Consider the following 25681-nt stretch of genomic DNA (forward strand, 5'->3'; position numbering starts at 1 on the left):
GCTGGAGCGTAAGGCCGTGAACTTTGCCATTCGCTCCTCATCTCACGTTCCGATGTTATTTTTCCCTGAATATCCCCCCACACATAATCGGCTTAGCGTCTGTCTGTACACAAAATTTGACGCCGATTCTTACGGTGACTGCAGCGTACCTAGAATACCTTCGCCCGTCACCAAGCGTGTCCCCAGCTCCAAATTCATTCTGCAAGCGGACATAAATGACTTCCAGAGCGGATCTATTTGACCTGCCGTTGCACAGCCGCCGCGGCCGTGCTGCGGTCACTGGGCTCGACGGCGCTCGCCGCTGCGCGAATTCTACGCTCGCCGCTGCGCGAATTCTACGCTCGCCGCTGCGCGAATTCTACGCTCGCCGCTGCGCGAATTCTACGCTCGCCGCTGTGCGAATTCTACGCTCGCCGCTGCGCGAATTCTACGCTCGCCGCTTCGCGAATTCTACGCTCGCCGCCATGGCCGTACTGCGCCCGTTCTGCGCTCGTAGCCCCAAAGAGGAATTATTAGTCCTCGAGTTAGCTTGGAGGTTTCTCCGTACAGGAGCTCTTAAACGCCGCCTTCGCTGCGATAATGGAGCCGTATTTTCCGTTTTCCATTTTTCATTCGTCGGATCTGTTGTCGTTATTGAAGTCGACTCGCTTTATACTGCTGTGATCAAATTCTTTCTCAATGGCACGCCAAGATATTCATGATGAAGATTACCATCCGACGACTGAGAGCAAGCGTCAGAAGGTGGCATGCGCGAGAACCCGCCCTGAAAGAGAAACAGTCGAGCACAGGCAGGTACGGCTTACCGCAGATGCTATTCCGCATGCCGCGAAGAGAGCATGTGAAAATCCCGTTACAAGAGCAGAGCGCCTTGCCTCCGATGCAGCTGCCCGTAGCGCTCGACGGTCCGCTCAGAGGGGAGCTTCACGAAGAACGGCGGGAAGGCTTTCGACCCGCCTCGCGAGGCATTTCAGGGAAGTCGAACCTCATCATCTCGGTCCATTGCAACACGTTTGCGTAAACTGCGGTGCCAAACTTTTCCCTTCGGAGAAAAAAGCGCAACACCCCAACATATATCTAGATTGCTATAATTTAGCGCGGATATCCACGACAAACTTCGGAAATTTTCCGTGCCGTCTCCGAGACCTCCTAAAACGAGGGTCCTGCGATGAGGCCGAATTCCTCAGGGTGCAGCGAAACTTCCATAAATACATTCGCAATTTCAACTCCTCTCTTGCCATAGCCTCAATGGGTGCGCAAACTGCCAATCCACGGGCCGGAGGACCGTATTGTTTCCGTATTCACGGACAGGTTTATCACAGTGTTGGACCCTTGCACCCTCAAGAAGACGAAGTGAGACAATTCGGCCAAATCTACATACTTGACACGGCTTAAGCGACCGCGCAACGATTGAGCTTACCTCAAAACGCTCAATGCGACCGAGGCTTACCCGCAGAATTGGGACAATTGATATCGCATATCAATCCGTACGCCAATTCTTACAAAAGGATGGCTGAACTCGAGGAAGCTGAGCTCACGGCCGGAAAACGAGAGAATCGCTCACCTCTGAGGTTGACGATGGTTTTCGACGATTTCCGCTCAAATGGACTCGAAGGGAGACTGTACGATTTGCCGACGGCGAATGAGGTAGCTGTCATATACGTCGGCGAAGATGGTGACGTTCCAGCGACCCGTTCTATACGCATCCACGACAGACGAGATCATCTGATCAATATATCGCACCTGGACAAACGATGCGACCCTCTGACCTATCCTTTACTTTTTCCCACCGGACAAGACGGCTGGACGCCCACCGTGCAGGACGATCGTGGGGAACGGATCACCCACAAACAGTTTACTCGCATCTGATAGCTATACGGGACGCATTCAGTCCCGTTCTGCCGGCCGGTAAACTGTTTCAGCAGTTCGCAGTCGATTCTTTCGTGAAAATTGAGCAAAATCGACTCAATTACTGCAGACAGAATCAAGCCCAGATGCGCGCAGAGTCTTATATCTTATAACAATCTACAAGATTTTCTGGAACACAACGAAGCCTCTCAGGCACCAGAGGGCAGGCGCATCATTCTTCCGTCTACTTTTATCGGATCCCCACGTCATATACAGCAAAATTACCAAGATGCGTTGGCCATGGTGTTGAGATATGGTAAACCCGACATTTTCATGACCGTCACTTGCAATCCGAAGTGGGGAGGAATTCAGGAGAATCTGTATCCTGGGCAATCGGCACAGGATCGTCCAGATTTGATCTCTAAAGCTTTTCAGCTGAAGCTCAACGAAATTTTCCACGACATGCTGAAGAAGAAAGTTTTCGGGGAGATCGCCGCTCATAAAATGGTCATAGAATTTCAAAAGCGGGCTTTACCTCATTTTCATGCCTTGCTCATATTGAGCGCTCAAGATAAGCCACGCGACGCTGAAGAAGTCGATCAGTGGAGAAATCCCGGACCCCGTCAAAGAACCACGTCTCCACGAAGTTGTGAAGACTCTGATGATTCGTAGAAATTGCGGCGCTCTTGACGCGAAAGCTCCATGCATGAAGGACGGCCGTTGCTCGAAGAACTTCCCAAGAGACATTCGCTCTCAAACATCGGTGGCCGACGGCTACCCGCCCTTGCGCCGGAGGAATGAATTCAGGACAACCGTAGGAAACTGCGCATATGGCGACGAGTGGGTAGTCCCGTACAGTCCGTATTTTTCACTCACGTACGGTTGTCACATAAACGTTGAGATCTGCGGCATGATCTCATCGGTCAAGTATCTCTATAAATAAGTCTACAAAGGATCTGATCGAGCACTCATCCAGATCCAATCAAATGAGGAGGAAATGACGGGATCAAGAGGCCCCTGAACGCGAGATACGTCTGTGCTCCTGAAGCTTTGCACAGAATCTTCGGATATGCACTCCAGGAGAAATCGCATAGGATAGTGAGGCTCGCCGTCCATTTGCCCGACCAGCCAAACATTTATTTTCACGACGGCGACGAGCACTCAGCGCTGAACTGCGCTGCTGTGAGTTTCACAACATTGACGGCGTATTTTCGACTGAATGCTACATGGGATGATCAAGCTTCAGACTCTCTGAATCTCACTGATCTCTATTATCATGAATTGCCCGAGTTCTTCATTTTCAAGCCGAAATCGGTTGGTCCAGAGGGAAGCGGCCATCGGCGGTATCATCGGTCGAATGTATACAGTCTCGCCCTGAGACACGGAACGATATGCTCTTCGAGTACTCCTCTTGGATGCGCGATCCCCTAAACCTTTCGATGACCTGAAAACCATCGACGGCATCCTAGTACACCGAACATTCATGCATGCTGCCAAAGCAGCGGGGCTCTTCAATGATGATGCGTATTTCACATAAAGTCTGGAAGGAGCGTGCTCCTTCCGAACCCCCAAACTTTTGAGGATATTCTTCGTATGTCTCATAGCTTCCTGTGAAGTTTTCGATGTTCAGGCTCTATGGGATGATTTTCACGACCATTGAACGGAAGATGATGCGCATCGTGGTTTCTCGAGCGGAATTTCACCCGCCTTGGCCTACAATGACATCAGTTATAACCTAGCATCTCTCGGCGCGACGTTCGAAATTTTCTTGCCACGGCCGCAGTGTGATCTCCCCGATATGGCTTCGATCCAACTTGATTACACTCGGCATTACCATGAGGGAGTACCCATGTATGCAAGTCTAAACAATGATCCGAGAAGGTCAATCGAAGGGAGGCTATTTCTTCATAGATGGCCCCGTGATCGGGCGGATCGGGCGAAACATATTTGTACAACACACGGTACAACATTGCTGTAGGAGAGGGACGCAAAGTACAGTGCATCGCCTGGACCGGAATTGCCGCGAATTTATCGCCTGGAGGTAGATCTCTCTGTTTGAATTGAATGTTCACGATAGTAACCGCACGTCAGCGATGAGTTGCTAACAGAAAGAAGCCAAGTATCTTGCTCAGCTAGATTTGATAATTTGGGACGAAATCTCCATGGTACCAAAAGTAGCTCTAGAAGCCGTCGATGACCCCTTTAGAGAAGTCTCACAGAAAAACTCGCTCTTCGGCGGCCTTACGATCGTAGTGGGAGGGGATTTCCGTCAGACTTTACCAATCGTTGAGCGCGGTTCCCCTCGACACCATTGATGCCTGCGTTCTACGCTCACAATTGTGGCCCTTTTCCCAAACACTTCGCTTAGAGGAGAATGTCCGTGCAAGGGAGCCGTCTTGGCACAACTTCCTCCTTCGAGTCGGTAACGGAACTTGCAACAATTCGCGAGGCCACGTGACTATTCTTCCAGAACTCATATGTCACACTGACATCATTGATGAGATATGATGACCCACTATCGAGCCCGACAACACTGCTGATTTGGCAAGCAAGGCCATTTTGGCTCCTACAAACTTCAGCGTGTTCCATCTGAACAGAGCTATACTCGACCGTCTCATTGTCAGAAATCCGAGTGAAGTGCGCGTTTATGAAAGCATCGACGAAGTGGTGTAAGGTGATGAAAATGGAGGTACATACTTCCCCAGAGAGTATTTCAATACTCTCACACCCCCCGGCATGCCCCCTAACGAGCTAACTCTAAAAAAAAGGAGCAATCGTGATGCTCCTGCGCAATTTAGATATCAGGTCTGTGCAACGGCACGAGGCTCAGCATCGAGTTTCTGGGTTAATTTACACTCGGATGCAAATTCATCACAGGAGTCAGGCTCGGACAATTCACGATCATACCTCGGATCGATAACTCGGATTACTCAAGACTCCCCTTCCGCTTGAAAAGGAGACAGTTCCCTCTGCGGTTAGCTTTCGCAATCACTATAAACAAAAGTCAAGGTCAAACTTTTTCTCGACTCGAGTTGTTTTTGGAGAAGGACATCTTCAGCCATGGCCAGCTGTATGTCGCCCTGTCGAGAGTTTTTTTCTCTAGAAGCGATCAGTTGCGCATTGCTCCAGGCTCGAGTCAAACGTTTTCTTGATACGCAGAAGAAGGCAAACGATTACCTTGGACAAAAACACGACTCTTCCCCGATTAATTGAGGTTCCTGTGGTAATCGCTTTTTGACATCAGATTCACTATCATAATCATATCCATATATAAGTGCTCCACTTAAATTTTCCAGAATGCAATCACAATTCCCAACCAACTAGTACTACGGGTCGTATCCGCGGCCGAGTCCGCCGTTGACGACACCGACGACACCCCTATCAGATCGAAGAAACGTAATGACACCGAAAATCATGACGCGCTGTACTTATTCCAGCGACGGTAAAGACGTCCCCCGCGTGATGCTGCATTTATGGTCTCAGGGGAGGAAACTCAAAGCCGCGGATTTACGTCCCGTGCTGGACCATCACCCTATGATCGCCAACATAGTGTATAGTCAACATAGTCCATACCGGTAAACATGGTCGACGCAGCTCTCCCTACTTTGACCGGCCCGGTCCTGAAGATAAGCTTAACCCCAACCGGGTTTGCAACGCGACACCCAAGGACGCTAATTTGCTCCACCATACCCCCGCTAGCCAACTCTCGAGACTCGCTGAATCAAGACATGAACACGTACATGAAAGCCCTCATAGGCAATTGCGGCGCATGTACATTCTGCCTGAATCCGAGGAACGTCACCTTTGCTCGCAACAGCTTATGCGCTCTCAGCCGAAATTTTGGAGCTAGAGAACATAAGTTTCATGGCTGACTGAGTTCATGGACTGGCAAAAATGAAAAAGAGTCTCTCTTCCAAAAACCGTCGACATGCACGGCTACGAATTTTCACATCTGAATAAATAGTCTTGCTTACATGATAGACAGAATCCTTTTTTACTTAGAATCACCCATGACTCCGACGCAACGCCGCCGCAACTGTTTTCCTCAATGCTGATGAGTCTCTCTGTCCCAATCCCGAGAACTCCCAGGGCATTGGGAGGTGAGAGAACGGGGGCTTCAGCCGGCCAAAGGCCGGCTGGTCCTTCATGTTTAATGGTTTATTTCGATCAGATGGTATCATTATAATTATATGTATACATCAACCTTTCGATTCAGGCGCGAGTTGGCTCAGCGGATCCAGTGGTTCCACGCTCCCGTTTTTCGAGGAGGCGCTTCGTTGACTCCACGAGGAGAGATTCCAAGAGCCACTCTCTCGAGTCCGGCAAGGGTTCGGAGAACTCGACTCGGTTCTAAGGCCGAGCCGACGAATGGTTATCCTTCCGGAAGCTCCAACCCTAGTTCAGGAAGACAAAATGCCCGATGCAGCTCCTCAAACGTAGATCAAGTTGCGCGCTGGAAGCTACTCTGACTGAGATGATGACTTGATTTCTGCTTATACCTTCCTATTGTGAACCGAATCATCCTTCCGAATCTACTTATCTGTCTCCCGAATTCCAAAGATACCCTCATTGGGGAATACTCTCCCCGGGCCTGGACTTGTCGCACGCGATCGATCCGTTTTAACGTCCCCGTATCGGAGCTCTGCGCTATGCATCAGCTGATCGACTGGTCCATATGACTCCGCGGAAAGATCAGAGGGACTACTGTCGTGGATATTGTCCCGGAGTATCTCAGCAGAATCTCGCACAGATCTCGCCCTGTCTCCCGACAGTACACAGATTATAGCAGAGTGCCTGTAGCTGACCGGGACGATGTGAAGTAGATCTGGATGGTCGCGCGCCCGAGGTAACCGCATCACATCGGAGAAGGAGGTCATAGCCTCACTGTGTGGAGGACAGAGCGTGATCGTACCTTTGCTGGTGAGTTCAGAATCCTTCCTTCGGACCATCTGGAGGTGATATCATTCTCCCCGCGCGGAAAGAAAATCGGAAAGCACGGTTTCGAATCACGGAGCGAGTTTAGCCGCACCGGAAGAAAAACACGCGGGCGGGCACATTCCCTTCGAATCGACGAAACTTCTCGGTTCCTGAACCGGCTACCACATGCGAGACGAATTTCGCGCGGATAGAGAATCGATTTGCGCAATGCTGAAGGATTTCGTCGGGACACTATGGTCCTCTGTGAATCGAGGATCATATTTTGTCATCGTCCATCTCAACAACCGATTTGCCCTCTACTAGACAATGGACCGCCGGTTCAGACTCTGGACTTGACTTTCGAGCTGAGCGAGCGGCGATAGACCATGATGCCATTTTTCGCAGCTGAAATGCAGTAAGAGTGACGTCATTTACGGCGGACAACAGAGACTTTTGATTCGTTCGTCAGGTGCTCGAGTCTTGTGTATCTCGACAGTGCCATCGATGCATATTATCTCGCCGTGGAAAGCGTCCGATGCTATGAAGGCGCAGCGATTCCTCGTGGCTAGTCCATACGGGAATCCGAAGCGGTAGCATTAGGCTCCATGTGAAGAAAAAAGTCTCTGGTACTGCGCGTGCACGGTGAGAGACGACTGGTCGTGCAATGAGTGACCTTGCTCCTCAGAGCGGTTTCTCCACGACTCGTGCCTTCCGCCACCGAAAATCGCTCAACTCTCAGAAGAAGCGCATAGGTACAGACAAGGTTCGTTCAAACTCGAGAAAACTGTGTTGAGTCTCGGAAAATCCTTCAACTTTCAGAATCACTACGAAGAGAGTACTCGGCATGGCGTACCGCCAGGCAAGCAGCGCCCTTCTGAAGCGATTCAATGAACCGTCGGTGAGGTTCATCCACTTATCTGCGGCCAGCTCGAAGCAGGTTCCGCTGTCCAACCTCGAGAAAGACAAATACCTACCCTACGATAAGCTCTCCGCCAACATCGATGTCGTCAAAAAGAGATTGAACCGACCTCTGACCCTATCCGAGAAAGTTCTCTACTCTCATCTCGACCAGCCCGCGTCCGAGGAGGTCGTTCGCGGCGAGAGTTACTTGAAGTAGGCGTTCGATTTTTCCCTATGCTCGCATTGACGCTCAAAAGACTTCGAACTAATTTCCCTCCCCGAGAGCTCATATGGGAATATCAATTCAACGAAAATTCTCGCTTGCAGACTCCGACCCGACCGCGTGGCTATGCAAGATGCCACCGCTCAGATGGCCATGCTGCAATTCATCTCCTCGGGTCTGCCCAAAGTCGCGGTTCCTTCAACAATCCATTGCGATCATCTGATCGAAGCCCAGCACGGAGGCAGCCAGGATCTCGCCCGCGCGAAAGACATCAATAAGGAAGTGTACAATTTCCTCGCCACCGCAGGCGCGAAATACGGCGTTGGATTCTGGAAACCAGGATCGGGGATCATACACCAGATCATCCTCGAGAACTACGCGTTCCCCGGTCTGCTCATGATCGGTACCGATTCCCACACCCCGAACGGTGGCGGTCTCGGTGGTCTCTGCATCGGAGTCGGTGGTGCCGATGCGGTCGACGTCATGGCCGGTACGTAGGTCGCGGGAGAATATTCCCTCGAGTCAGACGTTGGCTCAATCAGCTCGATCGCCTATCATACATACATAGCTCCCACTCTTTCTCAGGCATTCCATGGGAATTAAAATGTCCGAAAGTCATCGGTGTTCATCTGACTGGTAAAATGTCTGGTTGGACATCTGCCAAGGACGTCATCACCAAACTCGCTGGTATCCTAACCGTGAAGGGTGGCACTGGCGCTATCGTTGAATATTTCGGACCCGGTGTGCAGAGTATTTCATGCACAGGCATGGGAACAATTTGTAACATGGGCGCTGAAATCGGTGCCACAACTTCGGTGTTCCCCTTCAACTCCCGTATGGCTGACTACTTGGCTGCCACGAACCGTACCGCGATCGCGGATGCGGCTTCTGAGGTCAAAGACAAGCTCTTGACGGCCGACTCCGGCTGCAAGTACGATCAGGTGATCGAGATCAACCTCGACACTCTCGAGCCACATGTCAACGGACCTTTCACTCCCGACTACGCTCACCCGATCAGCCAACTGGGCAAAGTCGCCAAGGAGAAGGGATGGCCGCTCGACGTCAAGGTCGGCCTCATTGGATCCTGCACCAACTCGTCCTACGAAGACATGTCCCGGTCTGCCATGCTCGCGCAGCAGGCTCTCGACCACGGTCTGAAATCGAAGTCTCTCTTCACCGTGACCCCGGGATCCGAGCAGATCCGCGCCACGATCGAACGCGACGGACAGGCTAAGACGCTAAAGCAGTTCGGAGGAATGGTGCTCGCCAACGCTTGCGGTCCTTGCATCGGTCAGTGGGACCGTCAGGATGCCAAGAAGGGCGACCAGAACACAATCGTAACGTCGTACAACAGGAATTTCACCGGTCGAAACGATGCAAACCCCCAGACCCACGCGTTCGTCACATCGCCGGAATTGGTCACCGCTCTGGCTATCGCTGGACGTCTTGATTTCAATCCATTGCAAGACGAACTGACCGCGGCTGACGGCACGAAATTCAAGCTCCAGCCCCCGGAAGGAGACGAGCTCCCTCGTGCTGGTTTCGACCCTGGAGAGGATACTTACCAAGGTCCCCCCAACGACGGCACCGGAGTCAAGGTCGATGTGGACCCGAAGTCGCAGCGTCTCCAGCTGCTTACCCCGTTCGCGAAATGGGACGGCGGGGATCTTCAAGACCTGGTCATCCTATTGAAAGCCAAGGGCAAATGCACCACTGATCATATCTCCGCCGCTGGGCCCTGGTTGAAATACCGAGGACATCTGGACAACATCTCGAACAACATGTTCATTGGAGCTATTCCCGAAGAGAGTGGAGAAGCCAACAAAGTTCAGAACCGTCTCACTGGGGAAAAGGGAGGCGTTCCCGATGTCGCTCGACAATACAAGGTGAGTGCCCACGGCTGTGATTTGGAGGCGTAGCGGCAATTGGGAACTTCCTTGAGAAGTCTAGGGTTCGTTGGTTCGTCATGGAATGCGTTTCTCTTCCAGGCCAAAGGACAGGGCTGGGTCGTCATTGGTGACGAAAACTACGGCGAGGGATCCTCCCGGGAACACGCCGCTCTCGAACCACGTCATCTCGGTGGTCGCGCTATCATCGTCAAGAGTTTCGCTCGTATCCACGAGACTAACCTGAAAAAACAGGGATTGCTCCCACTCACCTTCCAGAATCCTAGTGATTACGATAAGATCAAGTCCGATGACAAAATCTCCATAGTCGGACTCAAAGACTTCCAGCCAGGCAAGCCTCTCGAGTGCCACATTAAGCACAAGGATGGAAAGGTGGACAAAATCCACCTGAATCACTCTTTCAACGAAGGTCAGATCGCCTGGTTCAAGGCCGGATCTGCTCTGAACCGAATGAAGGAACTGAACGCCTAAGCGATTTGGGATCTTCGAATCGAGGAAAGCGACAGAGACGATCTTGATGAGTTTCTTGTTTCATTTTTTCTCCGACGGTGATATCCTGACAGCCAAAGCCTCCACTACTTTTGTTTCTGATAGTCATGTGTAACATAAGGAACGACGGAAAACAACTTCTGGCCCCTTTCTACGCCTCCGAAAGACTCTTTTCTGGCGAGTGGAAGCTTGAGCACGTGAAAATACCGGGAAAACGCGAGTTTGGCTGTCGAAAATCTTGAACACCTTGCCGGGCTTCGTAGTGTTAATTTTTATTGAAAGCAATAAACGGTTGCTCCAATTGAGAAGGACGGGAAGACTAATTATTGGCACTCGCGACCCATTCGACAACAGGAGGCCGCGGATAGTAGGAATGACGCCGGCGAAAATCATTGGTCAGAAACTGATTTGTTCGAGGACTCATTTATTCCGAATCGGGAGCGAATACCCGAACTTACTCGCCTGACTCCGTACTCAAGATTAGGAGAGTACCAGAGAGACTATTCATGCCAAACTAGATCGAAGGTCCAATGCTTACATCCAACAACGACGGGTGAAACCCGATTCCAAGACGAAGCGACTCTTTCCGCACCTTTATATGTGCATACGTTGTAGTAGGCGTTGAGTATTGTTCCATTTCTTGAGGCCCATCCTGTCTTGGCGCGTGAAGGGTTTCCCCAGTCAAGAGCTATCCCCATTGCAAACATCGTCTCACATCTGCGCTTCCATCGCTTCTCGGAGGCTTCATTCCGTTTTGGGTACGACCTGCACCAGTTGAGTGTTTTTGGCGACGTTGTCCCCTTTCTTATACATCACTTTCGAAACGATCCCGTCGCCGGAAGCTCTGATGACATACTGAAAGGTGAGTAATTGAATTGATCTGCGCGGTTCGAAAATACTCCAGTCTCATGATTCTGTGATCGGCCCAAGATCGGCAAAAAACGCTGTTCCGGTTCTCACCTCCATTTTCATCGCGATCATCACGACGAGAGACTGGCCTCTGACCACCTCCTGACCTTCGCTGACCAACACCTGTTCGACAACTCCAGGCATCGGGGCCACAGCACCGCCCTCGAAAACTCCGATTTTGTTGGCTAATTTAGCCATGTAGCTTGGCTCCGGTATATCGAACAAGAGAACGTCGTCCTCGGTGAATACACTGAGTCTACCGTCGTCGAATGAACATTTGAATGTACAAATTTCCTCAGCGAGCTCACAGCGAACATTCGCAACTCCCTCGGTATCACAGATCTTCATCTTGACTTCCTCAAGGAAACTACCGCATCGAACCGTGAAGCTATCCTTGTCATCACTGTGAGCGGTTATTTCGACCGAGAAGTCCCCATCACCGTACTTGAACTCAATTTTCTCGATGTGTTCCATATTGAGTCTGAAAAAATCCAACGAATTCCTTCTCCGCAGGAGACTTAGGGCAGACAAGGCGACCATCTTATCCGATGGCCTCGCGAAGCCCAGGAGAGATTCTTTGTGTTGAGGAATGAATTCCGTATGCACGTCCCCCGTTCTGAAGCTAGGATGAGAACATAGCTTCATCAGGAACGGAATATTCGTTGGCATGCCAGCGATGATGTAATCCCCCAGCGAGCGTTTGAGTTTCGCGAGAGCAGATTGTCGGTCGGAGCCCCAAACAACAAGTTTAGCGATCATCGGATCATAATGAACGCTGACTTCATCGCCTTCTTGCACCCCGGTGTCGACGCGAGCATCGGCAGGAGCCCTCAACTTCTTCAAGAAACCAGCGGCGGGCATGAAATTATTTTTCGGGTCTTCGGCGTAGATCCTAGCCTCAAACGCATGTCCCTTCGGCTCTATTTGTTCCTGAAGGAGTGGTAGCGACGCGCCCGACGCGACCAGTAGCTGCCACTCGACGAGATCGACTCCCGTGATCAACTCGGTGATCGGATGCTCGACCTGGAGCCGAGTGTTCATTTCCATGAAGTAAAACTTTTGCTGTGAATCCATGACGAACTCCACTGTTCCTGCCCCCACGTAGTCGACAGCTTTCGCGGCTCGAACCGCCGCTGCGCCGATCCGGCGACGAACCTCGTCCGAGATTCCAGGGGCTGGAGCCTCTTCGATTATTTTCTGATGGCGACGCTGTATGCTGCAGTCGCGTTCGAATAGGTACACGTGGTTTCCTGCGACATGGAAGAAGGTCCACAATGTGTGATGAGATAATACCCTCCAAGAAAGTTCGTTGGGGATTCGAGCTGGTAATGTCTTGCACAGACCCAGTAACTCACCGTGTTGGTCTCCGAAAACTTGAACTTCAACATGCCGCGGGTTCACCACGAATTTCTCGACCAACATGACGTTGTCTCCAAAGGATTTCATTGCTTCTCGTCGCGCACTCTCGAGCTGCGATTCGAACTCGGCCTCATTCATCGCGATCCTCATACCTGGACGGATAAGTCGAAATTCCGTTCGATGAATCATCTTTCCTTATCCGCGAGCTCGAAATCTACGACAAACTTCATCGGGCAAGGGAGCAATTCACCAACCGGCGAGCCTAGGATTCGAGATTAGTGTCTTTCTCCACCAATGAAAATTCATCCCGCATCTTCTCTTAGAAAAAGCGGGAGAGAAAGCGCTCTGGTCACAGATGCCATTTGAGATTCTCCACTCCTCAAGGAACGGTCCGTCCTGTACCGCAAACGGCGCGACGCTCTCTGAGGGCAGCCTCCCTCGCTCGTCTAGTCATGCTAGTCGGTGTATTCACCTTTTCCGCCACCGCCCCGTACAGCTTTCAGCATCACGGGAAAGCCGATTTTCTTGGCTTCTTGGAGCAAAATTGCGTCGTCTTGCTCCACTCCGTGGTAACCCTCTATAATGGGGACTCCGGCCTTAGCCATAATCTGCTTTGAAGTTGACTTGATCCCTGAAACAATAAATAATGAAAAGCTCTCTCAGCCAGCCAAATGATCGGTTGCCGGGGTATTCTGTTTCATGAATACGCACCCATGTCTCTTATAGCGTTGACTGGCGGTCCGACGAAAATCAGGTCTTCTTTTTTACAGAGCTCAGCGAATTCGACATTTTCCGATAGGAATCCATACCCAGGATGGATTGCTTTTGCGCCGCAGTGCTTCGCAACCTGGGGAAGTCGTCCTGCTCGTACTCCTCAATCTCTGAAGAATTATCCCATTTCGGCATTGGATGAGAGGAACACATTCGATTGGCAAACGAGAATTGTTCAGCATTCACCTCGATGATTTTGTCTTGACGAAGGTAACTCTCGGCCGCCGCAGCCGTTCCGACCCTGTAGGCTTCATCTGCTTCACGCACGTGAACCGAGTTCTTATCGACATCGCTGTATATGGCCACGGATCGGATGCCCAGCTTGCGAGCACTTCTGATGATCCTGCAGGCGATCTCTCCGCGATTTGCGATCAGTAATTTATCGATCGGGTGTTTGGTCTCCAAATCAGGCAATGACGAAACTCCACGACAAGATTGCAAGCGTATACCGAGACTGGAAACAAGCGGAAACAGCTCGAAAAATATTCCCCGGTCTCCGGTCCCATTCTACCCCCTTAGCACGAAACAGCTAGTTCGGAGACCCCTCACCCAAGATCAGAATATCACTTCGCGCTATGGGGCTCATGCGACCGGCCTCACGGACGGTCCCGACTCACGGACGAAGCGCCGGCTGCCCTCCCTATCAAGCGCATTATCTGAAGATATCATGGAGGACCATGAGGGAGCACTGCATGCATTGGTTCCGCAAAACCAGCCGGGGCACGGTCCACTGAGTTCATCGCTCCCCGGCATTCCAGACGCGCGGATGTGCAGCGTGACTGACGGAGAGGTGACGAAAGGTCTCTGATGTAAACAATGGGTGACGCTAGAGCGGATCGGATGCGCGGTTCATCCGACCAGACCGAACGTAGCGTTGAGCAGAGCGGTGTACGCGATTATCGCGGAGCTAAGAAGCGTTTTAGTGAAGACTCATCGAGATGATTTCTCTCCCGGTAGAGAAGAGTCTGGAAAAGCGCATACCTTTTCCTGAGTTGGAATAACCTAATGTGTGCGGCCATTGCTGCTTGCCAGCCACATCTAAGACGTTCATACGGCTTTCGGTGGTATCAGCAGGAGCCAGTAGCAGATCTCCCGCCGACCTCGTGACGTCAACATTCTCACAACGCATGCTCAGATTTCTATCGGGACATCGGATTCGCAGAGTGAGTAGCGACAAGACTAATCGTCGCGAACCAGCAGGATACTTAATGGGTAAGACGCCCACAGCAGTCCCGGAGATCCCGAACCTATCGCGGCCTAGCGGAGTGCCCGAGCGTTGTATGAATGAGATGGCGCCACGTTCAAATCCACGAGATTGGAAGGGACATGCCATGTATACTGACTGAGTGAGCCTCCGCTCCTACGTCTCATCAGCGTCCGGCGACTCCAAAGCGATCGAGGGACAGAATTTTCCCGAGTTATTCCGCATTCTCCATCGGTCTGTTTTCCTGCGACCTCCAATTACAAAGATTTATCATTATTTGAGTTTCACACTCGATAAATTTTGCTCAGCCTCGATCGCTTCGCCCATCGAGCTTCCTCCGGGGACATATCCCGAAAAATGTGTGTGGATCAACCTCCTCCATTTGACTTGTTTTCTGCACAACGAGTCCCATTTGCAATGATTCCCCCCTCGAGGTCGGCATACGGCACGAGTTCTCATGATTGCTGGGTTCATTCGCAATACTCTCAAAATAGATCGGAAGACAAAAGCAGCCAATGTCGGACGCATACTCCGAAGAGAGCGGACTGAACTCATCGAAATGCCGACCGTACAACAGGTACCAATGCTCCGTCTGGAGCAGCAGATGGAGCGGAGTAAGGAGCGCGTACAGTATTCGTCTCGTGTTGTTTCAGACAAGCAACGTTCTCCCGGGCAAACGGCAACTCGAAGCCCCTTTCCCGTGGCGCCAGACAGGACGGCGGCACCCGTCTGTCTGAACTCCTGAGTCATACCCGGGGCCAAGCCCACTCGCTCGGGATCCGGTGGAACAGGCGGTGCGACGGGATCGTCTTGGTCGTCAGTGGAAGAATTTGTGAGTTTCCGAGTTGAAGTGAATCAACATCGCGGATCGTCGACTCTCAAGCGGAGGCTGTGTGCGATGGCGACTTGGGCAGTTTTCGTGACTGCTCAAGTCGCCATCGGGAGAGGAGGCAGAGCCGATTCACGACGGTGAAGTAATCGCCGCGCTTCAAGAACCCTCGCAGCTCGACGGCGGTTCATCCCGCCGCAGCAGGCGCATTTCGGAAGATCTTGTGAACGTAGAAGTGATTTGTTCGGACGGTTTTTTCCAAGTTCCTCGCTTGGAACTCTCTGTGCCGCTTTTGTTGAACCGTGACAGTGTGAAATGAATTTCATCACGACCGAAAGCAGGATGACTTGCCGTCGAATTTAAATTAGTGAGAGGAGGTGAGTAAAGGAAATTAGAATTGGAATTTCGGGAGTAATTGATCGCTCCGGTGTAAATAATGAATCAGGTGACTTGCTCGTGAGCTAGAGAAAAGTGACCGTGATCCCACTTTCTTGCCTCCCTGATGGAGCATTACTCCGGCAGATGGCTCGCTCAGCTGACAGCACAGGTTGCCGCTGGAGTAGTAGAGACTGACTATGAGGAGGGAACAGTGCCAGCATGTATCAGACCGCTCAAACAGAGGCCTGCTTCACCGGGTACTCTGGCGAGGAAAGAGGTTCAGAGATGTGAATATGCACTCATCGATAAAAAAAAACAATAGCGCCATGCTATTCCAAACCGATTTCAAATTCCTGCTTTCGATTCGAGGAAAAAGGAAGATATGATCAGAGATCGATCGGACATTTCCGCATTAATCTGCGTATTTTATACAGTTTTTCTCGTTCGAAATGATTTTCTTCTGGGCATTCTGGTTGCAGTTTCTAATCGAAAAAGCGGAGGATCCGATATCCGATTCACGTCTCCGGGTGGGAAGGTTGCGCGATTGTATATCTAGAGCTAATCCGGCACAGAATGGGATTATGCATCGGGATTCGCTCCTGTCGGAGCCAACCTTGCGACGCAGCTCGGGGTTTCGGGATAGCTCTCAATCACATGCGGGATCGATCGCAGGGTGCTGAGGCATGCAATACCGGATCAGGAACATCAATTCAATCATGATGCAACGATTCCCCATCACCTTCGGTACGACTCCCCGACGATGAGTTCCGATTACTGATAGTATAGGCTGTTTACTCGTTTCGACTGACACTCGTCTTCATGGTCCACCTCGATCAGAGCACTTAACGTGGCTAAGAAAACTACTATCATTTCACAGAGAGCACCTTATCTGTTCCGTGAGGATAGCAGATGTTCTCAGCTCCCAGTGGAGACCGCAAGATGATTTTGAGTGTCCACGACATGAAATGATGGGAAGGTGCACAGCGTAACAGAGACTGAGAAACCCCATATCTATCAGCGATCTGCCCTCCGTCACGTCGAAGATCCCCTAGAGCGTATCTCTTCCGATTCGGATTAAATTCAGAAAAATTCGTCAGATGCTTCAATGAATGCTCACCGCGCCCCATAATTGAGAAAACTCGAGCAGGTTTGCGGTCAACCTCCAAACTTTCATTGTGTATCCTGTGAGACTCCGAGATCGCACCCCTATTGAATTTCATGGTATAGGGGAGTCATCATCGCGACCGACGAAACGGCTAATATTCCTTCTGAATCGATTCGGATCAGAAATCGTCACGCTAGAGCATGCTTCCAAACTTACGTTTTGTCGGAATCTGACGACCGCCGGGCCGTGTTTTTCGAGCTCTAGAATGAGACCGGAAATCCATTCTCAAGAGTCGTTGGTGGAGACTCAATCAGTCCGGGGTTCCTGATAAAGAAATACACTATAGAGCGGATGGCTTTCCCAGATGAGTAAGGGAAAGGTCGGATATCACCACAGTGCAAGACTCGGGCTCCGTTCGACCTCTTGGAACCCAGTCTCTCTGGATCCGAGTCCGGAAACCGATGGGAATGTAGCGATGGATCCGGCGCCGCATATCTCGAGATTGGAGTGCGCAATCCCATTTGCGCGCCGCCTGTTCTCGAGCCCGTCGTTTTCGTCCGAGTTTGGAACATGAGACTGTTACCTTCTCAGCTTGGCACCGAGCTGCCTAACAAACGATCAGCTGCGAATCAGGCTGGGCTGCGAGACCGTCAGTCCGGCCGGCGGCTTCCAACAGATCATGTTCACCTGTGGGCCCGCTCGTTCGTCTACTAGGCAGCCGAGCACTTTCAGTCCGTTCGTGGTTCCAGCCGGTGCTCCTAAAGTTGCTGTTCTCGGTGGATCTATTGTGGCGTTTTTCCGCTTCGTGTTGTAACTCCCGCTGCCGGGGAGGGCATCACCGTATCTGCGCAATCTCACCTCTGACTTCTCTGTAAACATCGAGGCGATTCGAGATGTTTAGGCAAGTGAGAAATGTGGGCCAGGATGTCGCAGTCCTCAGGAGTTTCCACAGCGGAACTCCTCCTTACCTCCGTCTTTGTTTGACGATCGGCACCCCCTCCTCATGATCTAGCATTATTCCCTCCAATGAGAGGACGAGGTAGATGAAAGCATGAAAAACACATTAGAGAGGAGATCGGAAAAGTGCTGGACAGTCTGATTCGGAGGGTTCGGATCCCACCGTCATCGATCTCGATCGACACCAAGCTGTCAGGCGACCGAGAATGATGACCGACTCTGCTCGATAGCACTGAGCTTGGTCTTTAGATCATTATTTTGTCGTGGATTGGAGTTTTTTTTCTTATTCTCAGTGGTATCTAGTTTTTCCATGAAATAATTAGCTGGCTTGCCGGTCAGAGCTGATGTGCGATGATTTACGGGTAGCAAGTCTCGCTCTGCCAACTGCGAAACAATCGATACGCTGAGTATACTTACTGGAAGTTGCTCGGCATGGATCGCAGAATTCAATCACCGGCGAGTTCGGGACTCCGATCGACGACTTTCCATGATCAGCGTACTCCGTCTATTACGGCATCTGTAAGAGTGTGTTGGCGAATCACGACGAGTCCAGGCGTGCGACTCGAACTCTTCTCCCGAGGGCTGATGGAGGAGCTTCATAGGTTCGCAGTCAAATCTCCGGATACGTGCTAGTTATAGTGATTGTACCTCCTAAATTGCTCCGTATCGGAAGCCACGGCAAGATATCATTTGACCCTCTCGATGGATATAGACAATCTAAATCCCCTGATGGCTCGATTATTCGGTAAGCATGAGTCATGGCATCAAGTGAGATAAGGCCGTGTTCGACGACTCTTGACCATGGCTTGTCACGCCTTCGTTCGGTTGACACGGTTATTGGAGACCGAGTCTTTAAAGTCCAGAGGCGGAATGACGTCATACGTAACAGATTGTCGGCGAGCTACGATCGTCGTTGCGTGCGATCGACCCCTGCCTGGACGTGAGCTAGGAAAACTTGGGCGAGAAACCGCTGAAGGTGAGGGTCCCGCTCGTTTAGGGAGCTGATACCGTTCGGCGATGTCGAGCCGTGTTCCTTCACACCGTGATTCTCTACGGATCGATTTCATTTTGCTGTCCGAAACGTAGAACCGACCTGAAACGCTGCTGAGGGATTCCCGACCCGTCGGTATGCATCAATCAACGATATCTGTTCAATCAACGAAAGCTCGGGAGACTCCGAGTGGAGCTCCGCCCTATCCAGGGAGCGAACAGGGAAAACTCGGTTCCTTTTTCGGAAAACCCGCTCCCGCAGATTGCACGGAAGGAGCCAAGCACTGTAAGCACGCTGAATTCTCACGTGCCGCTGATCGAGCGCTCTAAATACTACACGCGAACGTAATCCGAGGGTCCCGAGTGAGACTGAGATCAACCGGCAGTTCAGGACGACTCACTCTGGTTCGAGGCATGAAGCTCAAATGCGCCTCCGAATGTTCTGGGTCCCGTGATTGAGATACACTCCGCGAGAATTTGTTCTTTCTTGAGCTCGTCGCTCTGGTGCGGCCCCGCTCTCCGAATCCGATGCTCAATGCAGCTCTCGCGAGACTGCTCTTGGTGAACCAGCCGTCTCTCTGATCTTTAATTCGTGAACTTCCCTGTTGCAGCGTCAGGCGTCTCCTCAGCGTGGAGAAAACCGTCAAGTCCTACAACACCATGGACTTGAGACGCGAGAACTCTGACGGATCAGAGGACGTCGAAGAGTTTGAAGAACTCGAGCTGGAAGACGATGAGGAGGACGAGAATCTACGGAATTCGCCTCTGGATACAGATTGTATGCAGTTTCTCCCCGATTATTGCGAACTTCGCTCATTCTGAGCGACTCCTGATTGCCTGAGCTTTCGGTGCCGATTGTATTTCCTTATCAAAGAAATCCAAGGCGGAATCGTTGCGTCCCATGGGTAATAATATCGCTTATGTACCGACGCAGGTGGTATAGCTACTCATCTTTCAACACATTTCGGAAGTATACCTTTCGCTCGTATCTACGACTCGTCTCAATCAGTCACCGATTCCTCGGATGGCTTCTTCGTGCCGGGCGTTCCGATGTGTTTTAAATTATTGGGATTCGAGCGAGATCCGAGACCAAGTCACATGGTGCACCCGAACTTGTGAGTTGAGTAGCCGGTCGAGTGTTCCTAACAGGCGATTGGGCATAATTAATTATTATAGATGGACGCCCCGAAAATTCTCATTCCGATGCTGCCGGGAAATGCGATCCGGCAAGCGATGTGCGAAATCGTCAGAAACCTGGAAGTACCTAAGATCTTACTTTCCTCCAGATATGTGATAGAAGTTACTCATGGAGATTTTGTGTGGGTGCTGAAGAAACGATACAAACACTTCCTGGAATTGCACACCATCCTGAAACTGTTCAGAGCGAGCTTGGCGCTGCCCCTTCCGAACGAATCGTGAGTTTCGTCTGAAATCAGGATTTCGAGGATATATCGCCTAGGTTCCCGCACATCTGTATAGAGGCTGATCCGCCGGTCAAGTCGGTTCAACGGAGAATAGTTTCACTTCATGCTCATATGCGTTGCGTCATGCTAATCCTACAGGCATCAAATGAGGAGGAAGAGTTTTTTCGATGATAGAGCGAAACGCAAGGAGGTCCCTCAGTTTCCAAAACGTCCGGAATCGATACTGTCGTCGGCTCAAGTTCAGGCTCGTGGCGAGCAATTAGTCTCTTATTTGAACAAAGTTGTCAAGGTTGCCAATTATCGGAATCATCCAAAAATGGTACGACTTCAGTCATATGAATATATTTCTGGCTCATCATCATTCAATGATAAAGCACCTGGATGCAATAATAAGTGCTTGGAAAATTATTGCCGCTACGGTTCTTTCCAGACTGAGTTCCTGGAAGTTTCCCCATACTCATTTCTGAACTCCACTGGTCCCAAGGGCAAGGAAGGCGCAGTCAGTAAACGAGCTGGAGGACACAATCCCAATTCCTGTTTCATTTATATGAAATCCGTATGGTATAAAATTTGCAAACGGTGGAGAAGACGCTGGTTGATCGCGAAGGACACGTACATTCTGTACATTCATCCGAAAACCGGGGCTGTGAAATCAGTGATTCTCATGGATGGACGGTTCCGAGTTCATGAAGATGGGCGTCCGACCGGCTCTCGATCGGGTGTGATCATATCGAACTTGTCCAGGGAATTGTTGATCGACGTCTGGACGAAACGTCAGAGGATGGAATGGGTGAAGCACATCGAAGAACTTGTCAAGACTAGGGCGAAGGATTTCGTCGCTGAGAATCGTCACGGAAGTTATGCCCCTGTGCGCAGTCGGACCTTAGCGCGATGGTGAGCAGCCGTGCCTCGCCTATTCCGAGCGTACGCCACGAAAGACGAGCTTTGATAACGTATCACATTTGCCCCCTTTCCAGGTATGTCGACGGCGCCATGTACATGAGAGCAGTGGCTAATGCAATTGAGAACGCCAGGGAAGAAATTTTCATCACGGACTGGTGGCTTTCGCCCGAATTATTCCTCAAGCGATCGCACAATAAAAACAACGAGGATTGGAGACTAGACCTACTGCTCCGGCGGAAAGCGGTGAGAGAGAAGCTCGAGGATTTGCGAGGATTGTATTGTATCGGATTTACATATTCTCCACGACGTTCGAATGGAATATTCCTGATCGGTAGGAGGAATAATATTCACAGAGCAGCGGCGTGCGCATTTTCATCATGTTGTACAAAGAAGTCAGCTCAGCTCTTGCCATCAATTCACTGTATTCGAAACAGAAAATCAGCACTCATCCGAACATAAAAGTATTCCGACATCCCGATCATGTCAATGCAGGTTCGTTTACATCTGACCGCCTCGACTCCACGTCGGATTTCCGCTCAAGTTTCCAGACGTCTGTTATAGAATTTCAATGACCCGATGCCTCTCCATGCTGTGCTAGTGTTCTATACTGTTTTTTTTCTTCCACGAACTTACAGCTGTTTACTTGTGGGCTCATCACGAGAAGCTGGTTATTGTGGACCAAAAATACGCATTCCTCGGAGGAATTGATTTATGCTATGGACGTTGGGATGACGCCGGTCATAGACTGACCGACCTGGTTCCCGACGAGAACAAGCGCCAAGGAGTGTGCGATGAATCCGATGTCGACGAAGTAGATGGTACGTCCCAGAGATGCCGATTTCGGTCGTTTAGCAAGCCATGGAACGACTCTCAGGATCTCGGAAGCGACACGAAATTCCTGCTGCAAAGGGGATCTGTTGCAGGGTACATGGTGAAGCCTTCATGCTGCGTTTCGGAGACTCGCTTTCTCAATGTTGCCGGACCGCCGCACAACTTCGAGCGCTGTCTAGTGGTGCCTGAATATTTCGATCAAGCCGAAGGGAAAATTGTGAACAGTAAATCTCCGAGTGACAGAGTCAGTCGACGGCTGATGCTGCAGAGGGTAAAAGCCAAACTGAAAGCATTGAGGGTTTGTGTTGAGTTTGTTCAGTTATTTTTATGTGACGCTCATTGATAAGTTCGTGGGGTCTCACATTTCTCGAGCAAGAGCCATGAGCGATGTCCACTTTCCGTTGGCGTTCCATCCCCCTGAAGGAGCTAGTACGAGAGGGCGAGGCTCTCGAAGTAATTCTATCGATCCGGCAGGCATTCAAACATCTGCACTACCTGGAGGGCTCCACGGCCGAAATTATGTATGAGGATCCGCACTCCGGGTATTTGAACTCTCAATTTGAATGGTGAGCCCCTCCATTCCCAGGGAATCCATATGCACGAAACGAGCCTTTTCGGAGGCAACCCCTGATCGCGATGACGAGTCTTTGCAAATATTAATTATTAATTATACATTATAATTTCATTATCAATATTGAAATTCTCCATCAGCTTGGAGGAGGAGAAGCTCGAGCCGTTTGTGACGGACGGGACGAAGTATTGGATCGGCAAAGACTACAGCAATTTCATATATAAGGATGTGACGAATCTCGAGAAACCCTTCGACGGTGAGTGCATGGATACGCTGGAATTCCGTGTGTGCTGTGATGGAACCTCCCTCTGGTTCGACTTGACCCCTTGTAGATCATATTGATCGGACCAAGATACCGCGCATGCCCTGGCACGATATCGGCGCCGTGGTGCTCGGCCGAGCGGCCAGGGACTTGGCGAGACATTTTATTCAACGATGGAATTCCATCAAGATCCAGAAGGCTAAGAAAGCGAAATCATATCCGTGGCTTATTCCCAAAAGTTACGATTCGGCAGAGGATATTGAAGTGAGTTGTTTCCCAAGTCGATCGGCCGAGTTGAGACAATATCACCTGGAAATCGATCCATTGAAGTTATCAGCGGGCTCACCGCGACTCCATCCATTGCAGGGGGAGAGGTGTGAAGAATTGTTCGGCAAGCTCTATCGGTGCGAGGTTCAGATTCTCCGATCGGCCTCCAGTTGGTCGGCGGGGATTTCTGAGACCGAGAACTCTATTCATTCGGCTTACGTCGACCTGATACTCAAAGCGAAACATTTCATCTACATTGAAAACCAGTTTTTCATATCGCTTCAATCGCCCGACAATATTGTCTACAATGAGGTCGCTGACGCCTTGTTTACTAGGATTGTCGGTGCTTTCAAGTAAGAGTCCTTAAGATTCACGGCGACTCGACAGCGCATCGGTTTTCCGAAGTATTCGGCGACTGCGCGAATCATGGTCGCTGATGAGCTCACTCTCTCGCTATTCTAGGGCGAAGGAGAAATTCCGAGTGTACATTGTCCTTCCGCTACTGCCCGCATTCGAGGGAGAAGTGGGAACTCCAAGCGGAGTTTCAATCCAGGCGATCACACACTGGAACTACAACTCATTATGTCGCGGCGAGTACTCTCTCCTAGAGAGACTCAAAAGAGAAGGTTCGTTAGGACTCAACAATACGGAATCGAGTTTCCCCCGACGTTCAATGGAGTAATCCTAGAGATCATTTTCAGTGGACGATCCGAAAGAATACATCGGCTTCTATGGCTTACGGAAGCATGATATGCTGAATGGAATCCCGGTGACTGAACTCATATACGTTCATAGTAAGCTTATGATCGTGGATGACGTGCAGGTGAGTGAGGGACGGCATCTTGAACATTTGGCGCAGTCCACTCGTGCGTTCCCAGGGGCTCTCCGATCTAGCGTGTCGCATCTTAATCGCGCGGGTCGGTGGACACGACCTAGCGATTATCCACTGAAGTCTTTCCCTGATCGAGATAATATATTTGATACTCTCATCGTTTTCCAGGCCATAATCGGATCTGCGAACATAAACGACCGATCACTCCTTGGCGAAAGGGATTCTGAGATCGCTAAGGTTGTCAGCGATCAGCATTTTCTGCGCGCGACATTCGACGGCAAACCGGTGAAGGCTGGTTTGTACGTTTCGTCGCTTCGGAGATGGATATTCAGAGAGCATCTCGGTATCAGAGATGTGGAGGATCCGGTCGCTGACAGTTTCTATTCAGACGTGTGGAAGAAGATCGCCCGGAGAAACACTGAAATATTCGAAGAGGTATTCAAACCCTTGCCAACGGACTGCGTGAAAACGTTCGCCGAACTCAGAGCCTACAGTCGCGTTTCGCCTCTTGCCATTGAGGACCCCTCTGCGGCACTTGAGAAATTGCGAGACGTCCAGGGGCATCTCGTCGAGTTGCCCGAGAGATTTTTAGAGGACGAGAATTTGACACCTGCGCCAACAACCAAAGAGAGTCTCATGCCGACGAGATTGTGGACCTGAAGGGAGGTTTCTCAGAACTCTCTACCTATAATCGAGACCCTCGACGATCCAATCTGCTGTGTAATATATTATCATGACGACTCATATATGACTGGGGATGATTACATAGATCCCTTAATGCGACCCGCTTCCGGCGAGTGCGTATTCAGAAAATGGCATTCATCACTTGGGCCTTCGGCAGGAACTGCTAATCAATGTCCAGTTATTGAATTTCGGGATTTGTTGCATCACGTGCGAAAACTTCCTTTGAGACTGTTTTGAGCGCTGGTTTTAATCATGAATGCCTGTTCATCCAGAAATCCCTTGTACATACATATATTTTGAATTTCCGATTTCCTCTATCTGAATAGGGGATCTTGATTTGCCGCGATGTTATCGATTGTTCTCATTGAGAAGTTTTATTGAAGATCGTGTTCTCGTGTGACTGAATCGAAGAATCTTGCTATCGAATAAATTGAGTATTGTATATGAACGGGTTTCTGTTCATTTCTCGCTCAATTCAACAAGATCTTGGAATGTCCCTGATGAACGAACGCAGCTATTGAATCCGAGCTCGAAGACCATCGGTATCGAAGAGTTTTCGGGAAGAGTATGAATCTTTCGATAGCCCAGACCGGCCATGGGAAGATCTCAGCTCTGTTGACGAGCATAACCAGGCATCACCTTCTCGGTACTCCGTGTCCATACTGCACGCTTTTTCGGAGATTCGAGAAGAAACCACTCTCCTGGAGCTCGAATGTCTCCAGTCTTGACCCCGATGATATGAGTACGATCCGTGTATCGCTTGAAATTCCACAACGAGCGACCACGTCTCTTCTTTGACGAGAATTCGACGCTTATTTCCGCCAGACTTACCCTAAGTCTCCGCTGAGTCTAGATTCGATTCTTCTGGGAAGAAGAATGCCAGGACTATCCGAACCTCTGTTTCCTCGCTCCTGAGCAAACTCCGTTTATACCCTCGGGGCCCTGATGAGCAATGAGAGACTCGTTCCCCTAGAAATAGGTTGTCCACCCCCTCCGAAAATTAGCATCCGCCTCCCTTGGTGACTTCTATCACTGACTGCATTCTGAGGGATACCAAGGCTCGCGATGGGAAAGGGCGTCTCTTGGAGATTTCCAGCGTCAGTATTCTCGCGAAGCATCCGGCA

At 50.6% G+C, this 25681-nt stretch overlaps 3 protein-coding genes and 1 pseudogene across 3 annotated transcripts; 3 read left to right on the plus strand and 1 right to left on the minus strand.

Moving 5' to 3' along the window:
- Nucleotides 1–700: 700 nt before the first annotated feature.
- LOC100898130 (uncharacterized) lies at nucleotides 701–5291 on the plus strand (annotated as a pseudogene).
- A 2000-nt stretch (nucleotides 5292–7291) lies between these two features.
- On the plus strand, nucleotides 7292–10592 carry LOC100898899 (probable aconitate hydratase, mitochondrial). Its single transcript, XM_018639862.1, has 5 exons — nucleotides 7292–7404; nucleotides 7582–7875; nucleotides 7990–8375; nucleotides 8471–9771; nucleotides 9874–10592. The coding sequence occupies exons 2-5, from the start codon at nucleotides 7607–7609 to the stop codon at nucleotides 10261–10263; spliced, it is 2346 nt and encodes a 781-aa protein (XP_018495378.1). The 5' UTR covers nucleotides 7292–7404; nucleotides 7582–7606; the 3' UTR covers nucleotides 10264–10592.
- Nucleotides 10593–10688: 96 nt separating this feature from the next.
- Mccc1 (Methylcrotonoyl-CoA carboxylase 1) lies at nucleotides 10689–14374 on the minus strand. The gene is made up of 7 exons (XM_003744210.1): nucleotides 14302–14374; nucleotides 13507–13774; nucleotides 13261–13396; nucleotides 13022–13180; nucleotides 12546–12701; nucleotides 11242–12440; nucleotides 10689–11136 (listed from the first exon to the last, which is right to left on the minus strand). Exons 1-7 carry the CDS (start codon nucleotides 14337–14339, stop codon nucleotides 11026–11028), a joined length of 2067 nt encoding a protein of 688 aa, XP_003744258.1. The 5' UTR covers nucleotides 14340–14374; the 3' UTR covers nucleotides 10689–11025.
- Nucleotides 14375–15296: 922 nt separating this feature from the next.
- Nucleotides 15297–24997, plus strand: Pld (Phospholipase D). The gene is made up of 17 exons (XM_018639858.1): nucleotides 15297–15730; nucleotides 19395–19561; nucleotides 19718–19898; nucleotides 20070–20198; nucleotides 20346–20526; nucleotides 20638–21101; nucleotides 21185–21353; nucleotides 21464–21602; nucleotides 21746–21928; nucleotides 22034–22239; nucleotides 22416–22507; nucleotides 22653–22768; nucleotides 22845–23038; nucleotides 23141–23394; nucleotides 23504–23667; nucleotides 23743–23864; nucleotides 24042–24997. Exons 2-17 carry the CDS (start codon nucleotides 19444–19446, stop codon nucleotides 24531–24533), a joined length of 3204 nt encoding a protein of 1067 aa, XP_018495374.1. The 5' UTR covers nucleotides 15297–15730; nucleotides 19395–19443; the 3' UTR covers nucleotides 24534–24997.
- The last annotated feature ends 684 nt before the right edge of the window (nucleotides 24998–25681 follow it).

Source organism: Galendromus occidentalis, unplaced genomic scaffold (genome assembly GCF_000255335.2).
Source record: "Galendromus occidentalis unplaced genomic scaffold, Mocc_1.1 scf7180000077460, whole genome shotgun sequence".
Taxonomy (NCBI): domain Eukaryota; kingdom Metazoa; phylum Arthropoda; class Arachnida; order Mesostigmata; family Phytoseiidae; genus Galendromus; species Galendromus occidentalis.

Bases quoted from the DNA above. Each gene is read 5' to 3' on its own strand.
- LOC100898899 (XM_018639862.1), top strand. From the start codon at position 7,607: ATGGCGTACCGCCAGGCAAGCAGCGCCCTTCTGAAGCGATTCAATGAA. The intron at 7,876-7,989 runs GTAGGCGTTCGA...TCTCGCTTGCAG, and splicing joins CGCGGCGAGAGTTACTTGAA to ACTCCGACCCGACCGCGTGG. The intron at 8,376-8,470 runs GTACGTAGGTCG...ACTCTTTCTCAG, and splicing joins TGCGGTCGACGTCATGGCCG to GCATTCCATGGGAATTAAAA.
- Mccc1 (XM_003744210.1), bottom strand. From the start codon at position 14,339: ATGGCCGCACACATTAGGTTATTCCAACTCAGGAAAAG. The intron at 12,441-12,545 runs GTGAGTTACTGG...TCCATGTCGCAG, and splicing joins AGTTTTCGGAGACCAACACG to GAAACCACGTGTACCTATTC. The intron at 11,137-11,241 runs GTGAGAACCGGA...CTCACCTTTCAG, and splicing joins TGATCGCGATGAAAATGGAG to TATGTCATCAGAGCTTCCGG.
- Pld (XM_018639858.1), top strand. From the start codon at position 19,444: ATGGACTTGAGACGCGAGAACTCTGACGGATCAGAGGACGTCGAAGAG. The intron at 20,527-20,637 runs GTACGACTTCAG...GGTTCTTTCCAG, and splicing joins ATCGGAATCATCCAAAAATG to ACTGAGTTCCTGGAAGTTTC. The intron at 22,240-22,415 runs GTTTGTGTTGAG...TCGATCCGGCAG, and splicing joins CCAAACTGAAAGCATTGAGG to GCATTCAAACATCTGCACTA.